Below are 12455 nucleotides of genomic sequence, written 5' to 3' on the forward strand. Positions count from 1 at the left end.
AATGATGTTCTGTGTGTGTGTGTGTATTGGTCCTGGGGCTTGAACTTGAGGCCCGGGCACTGTCTCTGGGCATTGTTTTTTTTGTATATTTTTTGCTCAAGACTGGCTCCTCTACCGCTTGAGTCACAGCTCCCCTGTTGGCCTTTTGGTGGTTACCTGGATATAAGAATCTCACAGATTTTTCTGCCCAGGCTGGCTTTGAACTATGAGCCTCTACATATGGCATGACTCTATGTAGCCAGCTTGTGGAGAAGTTATATAAATACCTCATAGATCTAGGTCTCAGACTCTGGTTGGCTCTAAAGCACTAACTACATACTTTACTTCCGGTTAGGCCAGAGTTTGAATCTCAATGCCAGGGCATTCTTTAGCCTCCTGGTGGTCCCTACTTCTTTGGAAACCTTTAATGTAGTCCCTTTCCTCAGGCCCTCTACTCTTCCCAGAAGGAGAGATGACTATCAGCTGATTTAAGTCCTCAGGTTCCTCCACTTCCCCAAGAACTCCCTTATCTCCCAGCGTCTCAGTTTGCCCTTCTGTGAAATGGGTCAATGTGACCTCTGGTCTCTAGGATGGGCATAGTAAAGGGCTCAGGCTGATACTGGAGAGTCACTTCTGCTGTGATGGTGACCGTGTGTATGTGGGGGCTGTGAGGCTGCAGGTCCCCCAATCTACTAGCCACAGCCCCCTCCTCTTCTCCCCTAGGCTAGGGCTGCTGGTTTGTTTCTATGATGACCTGGAGCCGCTGGACGCTGCGTTGGCCCGCGTCCTCCTTCACCAGATGATCAAGTGTAGTCGCCTGCGCAGCTCCCGGGCAGCTGTCCAGCAGGTACCGATGTGGACGCAAGGTCCCGGGCTTGGGCTGGGCCATGGATCAGGGAACTGAGGAGCAACACATGTGGCCTGGCCTGGCCCTTGCTTAGGAGTAGACACATAGTGTTCGTGAGGACCTAAATCCTGGCTCCAGCAGGTGGCGCTGTCAACCCTGGGATGGGCCGGGCCCTGCCAGACTAGACAGGGGTTGGGTCATCTGGGGATCTTTGCACCTTGGGACTGAGGAGGCCCAGGACTAGGCCTGCGGGCGAGGCTGAGTTTTACACTGGGCCACCAGTGAGTGAGACCCCATGGGATTTCTTAGGGGCAGTGCCTTGGCCATAGTGTGGTCTTGTAGTTCCTCAGAGTTCCAGAGAAGCCAGGATGGAGAGCCCTGGATTGGTGAGGTTCTGTGTTTCCTGAGCCCCCAGAGCAGGCTTGGGACAGCCCGGCAAATGCAAACCATCTCCCCTCCTCGTCCAGCTCACCTCACCCCCACTCAGATTGCAATTCTGTCCTCTTCTCTTCCTTCTTTTGGCCTCTCAAGAAAAAGCCAAATTATTGATATAGCCATCAATAACTGGGCATGGACTGTCTGTCTGTCTGTCTGTCTGTCTGTCTCACACACACACACACACACACACACACACACACACACACACACACACACTTCTGACGTCCCTGATCCAATAAGACACTGGCATGCCACGTGGTGGCCATCTAGCTCCCGTCAATGTGTTTTGGTTTTCAAAGAGAAGAAAACCTTATCCAGATCCTCCAACAAGCACATACATGTATTTTATGGCCGCAAGGGAGTCTTGATCAAGAAGAAAGCCAAATGTAATTCCATATGGGGGAGCCCTTTGTTATCTTCCTAGCTCACTCCTTTCAGTTTGGAGATATCTGGGGGGGGGGGGGGGGGGGTGACTGGGTGGCTCCTAGCAACGCAGATGGTTGGCCAGTCCCCATCTCTGGGCAGGTTGGAGGAGATGGGGCAAGAGGCGGCTGCTATCTTTCTTGTATTTCACTCTACTGCCCCTCGTGGCCATTTCGAGATTGCACATAAGAGTTGTGAGCACATAAGAATTGTGAGTGAGGTCTTAGGGCCGCTCTTAGAGAGCCAGGTGTCAAACCCCTGCCGTCTGCGCCATTGCTACACAGGCGATGCCTTCCTTTACCAGCACAGACTGAAGCACACTTCACTGTGATTGCATGGGCACGCTGCGATAAAATAGTTGTTAAAACCATCCTACTAGTGTGCAAATGTGCATATGACATGCTCTTACGTGAAAATATAGAGCACACAATTGCACTTCTGTTCATACTTTCTGTAAAAATGACATATATAGCACCCGAGGCTCACACCTGCAATCCTAGCTACTCAGGAGGCTGAGCTCTGAAGATCACAGCTCAAAGCCAGCCCTGGCAGGAAAGTCCATGAGAATCTCCTCTCTCTCTCTCTCTCTCTCTCTCTCTCTCTTTCACACACACACACACACACACACACAAGCCAGAAGGGGAGGTGTTGGCTCAAGTGGTAGAGTACCAGACTCGAGTGAAAAACTAAGAGCCATTGTTAGACCTTGAGTTTTAGTCCCAGTGATGGCACAAAAGTTTAAAGCCAAAAAGGACACTATTTTTATAAAGACACAGGAGGACTTGGAAGGATATATGCCCAGTTTTATTTTTGTCAGTCCTGGGGCTTGAACTCAGGGCCTGGGCACTGTTTCTGAGCTTCTTTTGTTCAAGGCTAGTGCACTATCACTTGAGTTCACAGCTCCACTTCTTGATTTTTTAGGTGGTTAATTAGAGATTAGAGTGTCCTGCCTGGGCTGGCCTTGAACTTCAATCCTCAAATCTCAGCCTCCTGAGTGGCTAGGCTTACAGATGTGAGCCAGCTGCTCTCAAGTCGCTTTAACTTTCTTGTACTGTTGCAAATTCTTTTTACATAGATTGTTTTTTATGAAAAAGCTCCTGGCTCACACCTGTAGGTCTAGCTACTCAGGAGGCTGAGATCTGATGATCCCAATTTGAACTCAGCTCAGCAAGAAAGTCCATGAGACTCTTTTTAAAAATAAGTTTTTTGTTATGAAAATACTGTTCAGAGGGGTTACAGTTACATGAGCCATGAGACTCTTGCAGTCATAAGCCAGAAATGGAGATGCAACTTAAGTGGTAGGGCACCAGCCTTGAGTGAAAAAGCTAAGGGACAGTTTTCAGGCCCTGAGTTCTGAACCCTAGTACCGGTTCAAAAACAGCAGCAGCAGCCACAACACCCATCTATATGGATATAGAGTTCAAAGTCACAAAAGGAAAATGGCTGCTATAAGAATGCACAGAATGGAGCTGTGGCTGAAAGTGGTAGAACGCTGGCCTTGAACAGAAAACCTGAGTTCAGGCCCTACAACTGACATAAACAAAACAAAAACAACCAAAGAATGCACTGGAAGGAGGGTGCCAGCGGCTCATGTCTGTACTCCTACCTGCTCAGGAGATAAGATTTGATGATGGTGGTTCAAAGCCAGTCCTGGCTGCAAAGTCATGAAACTCTTAGCTCCAACAAACTAAGCAGAAAAATCCAGAAGTGGTGCTGTGGCTCAGGTGGTAGAATGTAACCTTGAAAGAGTCTCAGAAACAGTGCTCAGGACACGAGTTCAAGCCCCAGGACAAGCACACACACACACACACACACACACACACCCACAAATGAGCACTGGAAATGAGGTTCTGGTAGCTCACACCTGCAATCCTAGCTACTCAGGAAGCTGAGCTCTAGGATTGTGGTTCAAAGCCAGCCTGGGCAGGAAAGTTTATAAGACTCATCTCCAGTGAACCACTAAAATGCCAGAAGTAGAGCTGTGGGCTCAAATGGTAGAGCACCTACCTTGAGCAAAAAAGTGTAGGTTTCCTGAGTTTGAAGCTCTGAGTTCAAGCTGTAGGACTGATATAAAAAAAAAGACAAGAAAAGAAAAAATAGAACTCACAGGAGTTGGAAGGAAACAAGTGTTCTTCTTACCAGGTGTAAGGATGATCTAGTGTAGCTGCACTTTAATACTTAAGTCCAAAGTGAATTTTCAACGGATTAAAGCCACAGGCAGAGGAGACACTGTTGGTGTGGGAGCCATTTTGTTTATGGTCCCTGGGTCCAGAAGGCTGGAGTGGGCCAGTTCTGGAGGAAGCTGAGTCCTTCTACCCCAAGTATAGGCTCAGGGGCGGCCACCCTGCTGTCTGCCAACGCTCATTCCCATCTTCTGTCTCCCAGCTCAAGGCTGACCTCCTTCACATAGCCAAAGAGAACCAGACTCTCAACGACACCCTGGGCTCCTTGTCGGATGCCATCGTGGGGCTGACCCACCGTCAGCTGGAGTGCCTCTCCCCCGAGGCTGTGCACCGCGCCATCTCCACCCTCAACCAGGTCTCAGGCTGGGCCAAGAGCCAGATCATCATCTTGTCTGCCAAGTACTTGGCCCACGAACAGGTCAGCTGGCACCTCTGACTTGCCTGAGCCAAGGCCCAGGGTGTGTCAGCAAAGGCTTTCGCCACAAAATATGATCCATTAGGGGGCGCCAACAAAAGACGGTTCTTGGAGGTTGGGAGGTTCAAGGTCAAGATGCTGGTTGGGTGGATTTCCTGCTGAGGTTCCTTCTGGGTATGCGGTGGCGGCCATCTTGTGCTGCATCACGTGACCTCAGTGAACACAGGCCCCCCCCTGGCCCCTATTGGAAGGGCACAGATCACATTAGTTTACCTGCACTCCTGTAGTTATTTCAAGACCTCATCAAACCCCAGGTATACCTCCCAAGGCCTCATCATGGGATGCTATCATATTGTTGGGTTTTGGCCTCAGTGAGCTTTGTGGGGGGCACAAATAGTCTCCCCATAACAGCCAGTTGTATTCATCTCTAGCAGGAGCAATGGATGAGTAAGGAGTCAGGGCTGAGGGCTATTTAACTGCAGCTCTCATTCTGACTTCTCAAGCCATGTGGCTTGGGACACTTGCTTATTAGCATTGAATTGGGGGGTGGTGAAGGCTGTTTTATTCCCCCCCTCCCCCAGCTCTGGTTAGAGTTATCTTCTGTCTAATGCCCCAACCAATCTCGCTCTCTTCCCCTCTCTCTTTCCCCTCTCTCTGTCTCCCTCCCCACCTCCCAGCTTGATCTCAGGCTCAGGGCCTGGGTTCGGTTCCTTAAGCTCTTCTGCTCCAGACTAACTCTCTACCACTTGAGCCACAGCTCCATGTCTGACTTTTTGCTGGAGATTAGAGTCTTTTGGATTTGTCTACCCTGGGTGGCTCTGAACCTCAATTCTCAGATCTCAGCCTCCTGAGTAGCTAGGATGACAGGCATGAGCCACCAGTGTCTGGCTTTCAATGCTTTTCTCTTATGCAGACTGCAGCTTGCAAAGAGAAATCCCCAAGCATGGAAATGAATTTTTTTTAATAGGAAGGTGGAGGAAGGAAGGTTCCAAAGCTCTGTATCTGACTTGATCACATTGGCTTCCCTAGCTGTCACTCATCCCAGCCCCTGGCGCTAGAGGCGGGCTCAGAGGGTGTGGTGGTGGGGATGGGGAGGCTCAGTAGAGCCTCATTGTCCCTGGTGTTTTCTGCCAGGTTCCATCATTCCACAGCCTCAGCCAGATGGGGGCGCTGCTGGCAGGTGTGGGCACGCAGGCCCTCTACAGCATGGAGCACAGGGAACTCTTGCAGGCCCTGAGAAGCACTGTCTCCCTGCACCTGTCGGAGCTGTCACCTGTCCAGCAGCAAGGGATCCTGAGCAAGGTGAGAGGCAGAGGCCTGCTCCTCCGCTGGGAGGCCCATGGAGCACAGGGCTTGGCGCTTCTCCGAGTGGCTCTGACCTTGGACCATTCATTCATTCAGGGCTGAGATTTTCTTAGCTGAGATGGATGGTAGGGGGTCTGGAACCCAGAAAATGCCCCTTCCCGATGCCTTACCTCTCCCTTGGCCCATTGAAGCTAGAAGACTCTTCTTGAACCAGATTTCCTGACCTATAACCTCTGTCTGTCTGTCTGTCTGTCTATCTGCTTGTCTGTCTGTCTATCTGCTTGTCTGTCTCTCTGTCTTTCTCTTCCACACCCGAGTTAGGCACTGTCCCTAAGCCTTTTCACTCAAGGCTGGTGTGGTGTTCTACCACTTGGGACACAGCTTGACTTTCAGATTTTTGCTGCTTCATTGGAGATAAGAGTCCCACAAACTTTCCTGCTGGAGCTGGCTTTGAACCTCAGTCCTCAGATCTCTGCCTCCTGAGCAGCTAGGACTACAGGCGTGAGCCACTGGGCTGATGTCTAACATCTTAGAAGTTTGTATTTCAACTTAACAATCTTGGGATTCCAAGCTGCATGTGAAAGCCCATCCCAAGGCCCCAAACCGCCTGTCTGCCTCTCACTGGACAGCGGTCTTTGTGGATTCCTGGCTTTTTCGGGTGGCTGTGTCCAATCATGAAGGGGTGTGGCCTCAGACCTCCCCCTTGTACTCCCGCAGCAGCACATGTGGCTAGAAGGAAGCCTGTGGGGCTGGGGTGGGAATCACACTTACTGGCTTCTGTCTCAGTTGGTTCATTTGTAAAACGGGGACAATGAAGACTCCTACTTCATATGCCTGCTTAGCAGGTCTGGTGGGCAGACTGCCCAGGGAGGGGTGTCCAGCTCAGACCCAAATCTCAATGGTTTCAACACAAGGCGGTCACTGTGTTTCTCTGACTTTCTGCAGCTGGTAGAGGGAGGAGACCCTGCCTCAGGCATTGCGCAGATCCCAGGGTCTTTCTTCAAGGAAGTGTCTCTCTTTGATTTATGGAGGGAGCCACAATTCAACGCCACGGCCCTGAAGGACAAGGAGCTTCGAAGAGGCCAGGTATGACTATGGTGATCTTTCCTTCCCTCCCTCCCTCCCCTCCCTCCCTCCCACCCATCGTCCCTCCCTCCCACCCACCATCCCTCCCTCCCTTCCTCCCCCCTCCCTCCCTCCCTCCTTCCTTCCTTCCTTCCTGTCTTTATTTCATAGTCTCTTTCTCTCAGCCCAGGGTCTCATGCACACTAGACAAGTGCTCTATCACCAAGCTGCCCCTTTTGCTACACCGATCTTCTATTTCTGACAGCCTTGTGGTGGTTGGCGGGGCGAGGGGGGATTTGTTTTGGGTTAATTTGGTAGAAGCCACTTATTTATATCTGTGTGGTTAAATGTAGGAGACAGAACGGCCTGGTGTTAAGAAGTTATACAAGACTTGTATGTGAATTCGAGCTCCCATGTTTTTATTTGTGTTGGGGAATCTCCTTTTCCTTTCAATGCCTCAATTTTCTCTTGTGCAAAATGGGTATGGGGGGACATTCATGAGGATCTGGGGGGCATGCCATTGGACGTGAGCGGTGCATGGTGAATGTTAGTGGGCATTGTGTCTGGCCCTGAACCTCTAGAACTTTTTCTAACCTCTTTTCAATTAGTCCACTGTCGTTTTCTTACCTTGACCCTTCCATGCCTGTGTCTGGAGAAGACATAGAAATGAGCAAGGCAGGGCTGGGAAGGTGGCTCAGTGGTAGAGCGCTTGCCTTGCATGCCTGAGGCCCTGATTTCTATTCCTCAGCACCACATAAGCAGAAAAAGCTGGAAGTGGCTCTGTGGTTCAAGAGCTGGAGTGCTAGCCTTGAGCTGAAGAGCTGAGGGACAGCGCCCAGGCCCAGAATTCAGGCCCATGACCGGATCACCCCCCCCCCCCCCCCAAAAAAAAAAGAGCAAGGCAGGTAGGATCCCTGTCAGTTTGGGGGTTTTGCTTGGGGTATCTCATGAGGCTAGATGATGTTACCTCAAGCTATAGATGTGTAACAACCAATCAAATTCAATCACTGGAGCAATCTTGTGTGTGTGTGTGTGCGCATGTGCGTGCAAAAGCCAGGTTTGAACTCAGGACCTGGGTGCTCTCTCTCAGCTCCCCCTCTCCCCCTCCCCCCTGCCCCAGGACTTGAGCCACAGCTCTACTTCTGGCTTCTTTTACTGTTGTTGTTGGTTAATCAGATCAAAGAGTGGCACAGGCTTTCCTGGCGTTGAACTGTAATCCTCAGATCTCAGTCTCCTGAGTAGCTAGGATTATAGGCATGAGCTACTGGTACCTGGAACCATCATTTGAGTTTGTATAGCACATCCTGACTTAGACTGTCCCAGTCATTGAGTGATGCAGCTGTGGGGAGGACCATGGCAGGAGACACACAGACCGGACCAGGCTCGGAGACACCAAGCACCGTGAGAACAAGACTTCAATGGTGGCCTTTTAGATCCCCTGTTTGATGGGCAGGCACACCCAGAGCGCTTACAGCTATCCATGTGTTCCCGGATGCTCAAGTCCCTCCTCTGGTTCCTCATTGGCTGGATGCTCAAGTCTCTCCTCTGGTTCCTCATTGGCTGGATGCTATGGGACAATCTTCCCGGTCTTCTTTTCTTTTTCTTTTTTGTCAGTCCTGGGGCTTGAACTCTGGGCCTGGGCGCTGTCCCTCAGCTCTTCAGCTCAAGGCAAGCGTTCTACCACTTGAGCCACAGCGCCACTTCTGGTTTTCTGGTGGTTAATTGGAGATAAGAGTCTCACGGACTTTCCTGCCCAGGCTGGCTTTGAACCTGGATCCTCAGATCTCAGCCTCCTGAGTAGCTAGGATTACAGGCGTGAGCCACCGGCGCCTGGCCCAATCTTCTTTTCTATTGACTAATTGTTAACGCATGCACACTTGGGGATTAGTTGATTTTAGAAGCGGGCTTTGGTTGTCTCCACCCCGCCCCCACCCCCCCTCCTTGTTCTCTTGCGGCAGTCCGGCTTTTCTGGATAGGTGCTTTCCTGATTTCTGTTTTCATGGTGGTTCATCTTTCCTCCTGTCAGTTGGCACCTTTCTAATGTCCTGTTTGTTCACCCTGTTTGTCTAGGGACCCTCCAGTTGCATGAACTTTTTGCGATCGCCCTGTCAGCAAACTTGTATAAGAAAGCATGTAGTAACTTCTATTTTCTATGGTGTGTTAGTACTGGAGCTTGAACTCAGGGCATGCCTGTACACTGCCCCTTAGCTTAGTCATTCAAGGCTGGTGCTTTACCACTTGAGCCATACCTTCATTTCTGGCTTTTTGCTGGTTAACTGGAGATGAGTCTCTTGGCTTTGTCTGCCTGGGCTGGTTTCAAACTGTGATCCTTAGATCTCTGATTCTGGAGTAGCTGGGATTATAGGCTGGAACCACTGGTGCTCTGCACCTAGTAAGTTTTCATTCAGGGTCAGATGCTTTTGTTGAAAATGAATCAATGACCACTGATTTTATTTCCAGTATGTAGGAGGTTCCCCAAGCCTGATCTTGTGTCTTGTGGGGCTGTGCATGCAGTGTCTGGAACATTCCTCCACCCTTGATCCCTGGGCCCAGGCCTTTATTCAAGACCACAACCATCGCATCACAGCCACCATCAACGCTGGCTCATCATTTAGTCTATTTGGGGATAATGTTCCAGATTGCAGAGTCTATAAAAGAGACAAATGTTATTCTTGATTGCATCTGCAAGTTAGGCACTTTGTACAAGGCATTCCTTCAAACAAACGTGTCCCAAGCCTCCCACATATCTTTCTTGACTGTTCTCTAGGGAGGGCCTAAGCCAGTATAGGTCTAAAGAAGCTTCTGTACTGATAGCCCAAGCTATCTGTTCAGCATCAGGACACCGTGGGCTCAGGACTGGCAGGTGGACAGGTCAGCAGGGGCTACAGAGAGACGGCCGGCAGCTTCATAAAATGCAGGAAGAAATACCACAACCCTGCCATGTGCTCAGCAGGCCTACAGAATCATCTGGAATGTAACAGCTCTGGAGTTACACTGGTCCTTGTTCAAATCCCCCCTCAGCCACTTAGGAATGGTACAGTTCTAGCCCAGCCTCTGATTCCCCAGGGATAAACGAAGTCAGATGATCTGTGCCTACTTGGTTTCAATGGGCAGTGCTCTGCTCAACTGTCAGTCATAATACAGAAGCATTTATATCTATCTCTAGGTATATGTAAAATTGTGTGTGTGTGTGCGTGCGTGTGCGTGTGTGTGTGTGTGTGTGTGTGTGTGCGCGTGTGCATGTGCACGCACATGTGTGCCAAACCTGGGGTTGGAACTCAGGGCCTGGGTGCCATTCCCAAGCCTTTTCGCTCAAAGCTAGTGCTTTACCACTTGAGCCATAGCTCCTCTGCTGACTTTTTTGGTAACTAACTGGAGATAAGAGGCTCATGGATTTTTCTGCTCAGGCTAGCTTTGAACTGAGATTCTCAGATCGCTAGGATTATAAAAGTGTGAGCCACTGGTGTCCGATCCTAGCTCTATTTTTGAATTTTTAACAAATTGATATTATAAAGGTGATATACAAAGGGGTAACAGTTACACACGTCAGGTAATGAGTACATTTTGGACAACGTCACCCTTCCCTTGCTTTCTCTCCATTCCCCCTCCCACCTCCTCCCACAAGTAATGTAGTTCATTTTCAACTGAGTGACTAACGAGTACCATTGCTGCATTTGTTTATCCTCTGTCCCTCCATTTTTGTGCCTCCTCTTACACTCCCAAAGACATCTAAATGAATAAAGAAAAAGACAAAAGGAAAAAAACAGCAAAAAAGCAAAGAAAAACCCTCGTTTCAATTTCCTGGAGTTCCTTTCAGTAAGTATTATTCTGTACGATCAGATGCACAGAAGCATGGCACCCTTCTGTTCTTCTCCTGAGAGTATCCTCCTTTGGTCTCACGGTGTGTGGATGGATGCCTAGACTTCTGTATAATGTATTGTCATCTATCCTGATGTATTTTAGATTTAGCTTTCGAATATGAGAGAAAACATGTGCCATTTGTCTCTCTGAGGTTGGCCTACTTCACTTCACATGATTTGTTCCAGGTCCACCCATTTCCTGCAAATAACATAATACGCTTTCTAAGAGATGATTCATTGTCTGTAGGTACCACATTTTCACGATCCACTCTTCTATTCTGGGGAATCTGAGCTGTCTCCATGGCTTGGCTAGTGTGACTAGTACAGCAATGAACATGGGTGTGCAAGTGTCTTTAGGGTATTCTAATTTGTGATATTCTGGGTAGATCTAGCTTCATTTTTAGCAAACACATGAGGGTAATTGTGGGACTCTTGGAGGAGATTGGGGAGTGAGGAGGAGGAGGCAAAGAGGTTGTGGGAGGGTGAACATATGGAAGTCTGTTGCATCTGTGAAGGAAGTTGGCAAAATGGAGCTCACTGAGAGCTGTAGTGGCATGGGCAGTGTAAGTGAGGGGTCCGCCTGCATCGAATATGCTGTACATGCCTGTGTAAAATCATGGCGACCCTCCTTTGAGCAGTGTGCATACTCTAGAAATGAATGGCAGGAATATAGAATGGATTCAGTGTGTATGTGTGTGGAAATGCGGTGGGAGGGTAAGGCAGGGTTCATAGAGAGGCTGAAGTGTGTGTGGGTTGAATGTGGCCCAAATGCTTTATGTCCACGTGTGAATATGGAAGAATGACGCTTACTGAGTTTGATTTGGGGATGAGGGAGAGTCATGAAGGAGATGAGTCTGATCAACATTCATTTTCCGCATATATGGACATACCAAAGTCAACCCCCTGTGTTGATGCTAATAAAATGTCTGGCCAGGCACAGTGGCTCATGCCTGTCATTCTAGCTACTCAGGAGGCTGAGATAGGAGGATCACAGTTGGAAGCCAACCCAAGCAGGAAAGTGTGTGAGACTCTTCTCTCCAATGAACCACAAAAAGCCAGAAGTGGGTTCAGAAGTGGTAGGTAGAGTGCCAGCCTTAGGCAAAAGAGCTCAGAGACAGCACCCAGGTCCCGAGTTCAAATCAAACTCCAGGACTGGCACACACAAAAAAATGTCGGAGGGGAAAAAAATCTGTTATTCTTTCTCCTTCCCAGGCCTTGTTCCTGTATGAGCAGCTGTGGAAGACTGCTGACGTGCCTGAGCGGCTCCTGAGGTAGGAAAACAAAACCCAGCCTGAGGCTGAAGCGCTCACTGGACTCTTCTAGGAAAGCCTGGAGGGCTCCTTGGTCTCTCTCTACCTCTCTCCATCCCTCCTGACCCCCACTTTGTTTTGCAGTATTGGGCAGCTTGTCAAAGGGGTGACATGCTCACACATAGATGCCATGAGCACAGACTTCTTCCTGGCCCACGTCCAGCATTTTGAGAACAGTTTCTCATTGCTTTCACCAAACCAGGTACCACTTTCCTGTTTCTCTTCCCTCTCCCTGTCAGTCATGGGGTTGCTTTATGGGGGGCATGTGAAGATCGTGATGGCAGAAGTATTAACCTCTAAGCAATAACTTGGGGCCAAATATTGAGCCAGATTTTCTCTAGTCTCTTTCTCTCTCCCTCCCTTGCTCCTCCTTCTCTGTCTCTCTTTCTCTCCTTCCCTCCCTCCCTCCCTCCCTCTTTCCCTCCCTCCCTCCCTCCCTTCCTTCCTTCCTTCCTTCCTTCCTTCCTTCCTTCCTTCCTTCCTTCCTTCCTTCCTTCCTTCCTTCCTTCCTTCCTTCCTTCCTTCCTCCCTCCCTTCCTTCCTCTCTTTCTTTTTTTGATGGCCTCTTGAGACTTGAACTCAGGACTTGGGTGCTGTTCCTGAGCTTGTTTTGCTCAAGGCTAGTACTCT

The 12455-nt window shown here is 49.6% G+C and overlaps 1 protein-coding gene across 1 annotated transcript in view; it reads left to right on the forward strand.

Annotated features, from left to right (window-relative positions):
- The window catches only part of Otoa (otoancorin), a 58869-nt gene that overhangs the window by 22344 nt on the left and 24070 nt on the right, over nt 1-12455 (forward strand). The window contains exons 11-16 of the mRNA XM_042689813.1: nt 703-826; nt 4073-4288; nt 5420-5587; nt 6536-6676; nt 11728-11786; nt 11910-12027. Of these exons, the coding sequence (XP_042545747.1) occupies nt 703-826; nt 4073-4288; nt 5420-5587; nt 6536-6676; nt 11728-11786; nt 11910-12027 (826 nt within the window). The remainder of the gene's footprint in view (nt 1-702; nt 827-4072; nt 4289-5419; nt 5588-6535; nt 6677-11727; nt 11787-11909; nt 12028-12455) is intronic.

Source organism: Dipodomys spectabilis, unplaced genomic scaffold (assembly GCF_019054845.1).
Source record: "Dipodomys spectabilis isolate Male_0828 unplaced genomic scaffold, ASM1905484v1 ptg000127l, whole genome shotgun sequence".
Lineage (NCBI taxonomy): Eukaryota > Metazoa > Chordata > Mammalia > Rodentia > Heteromyidae > Dipodomys > Dipodomys spectabilis.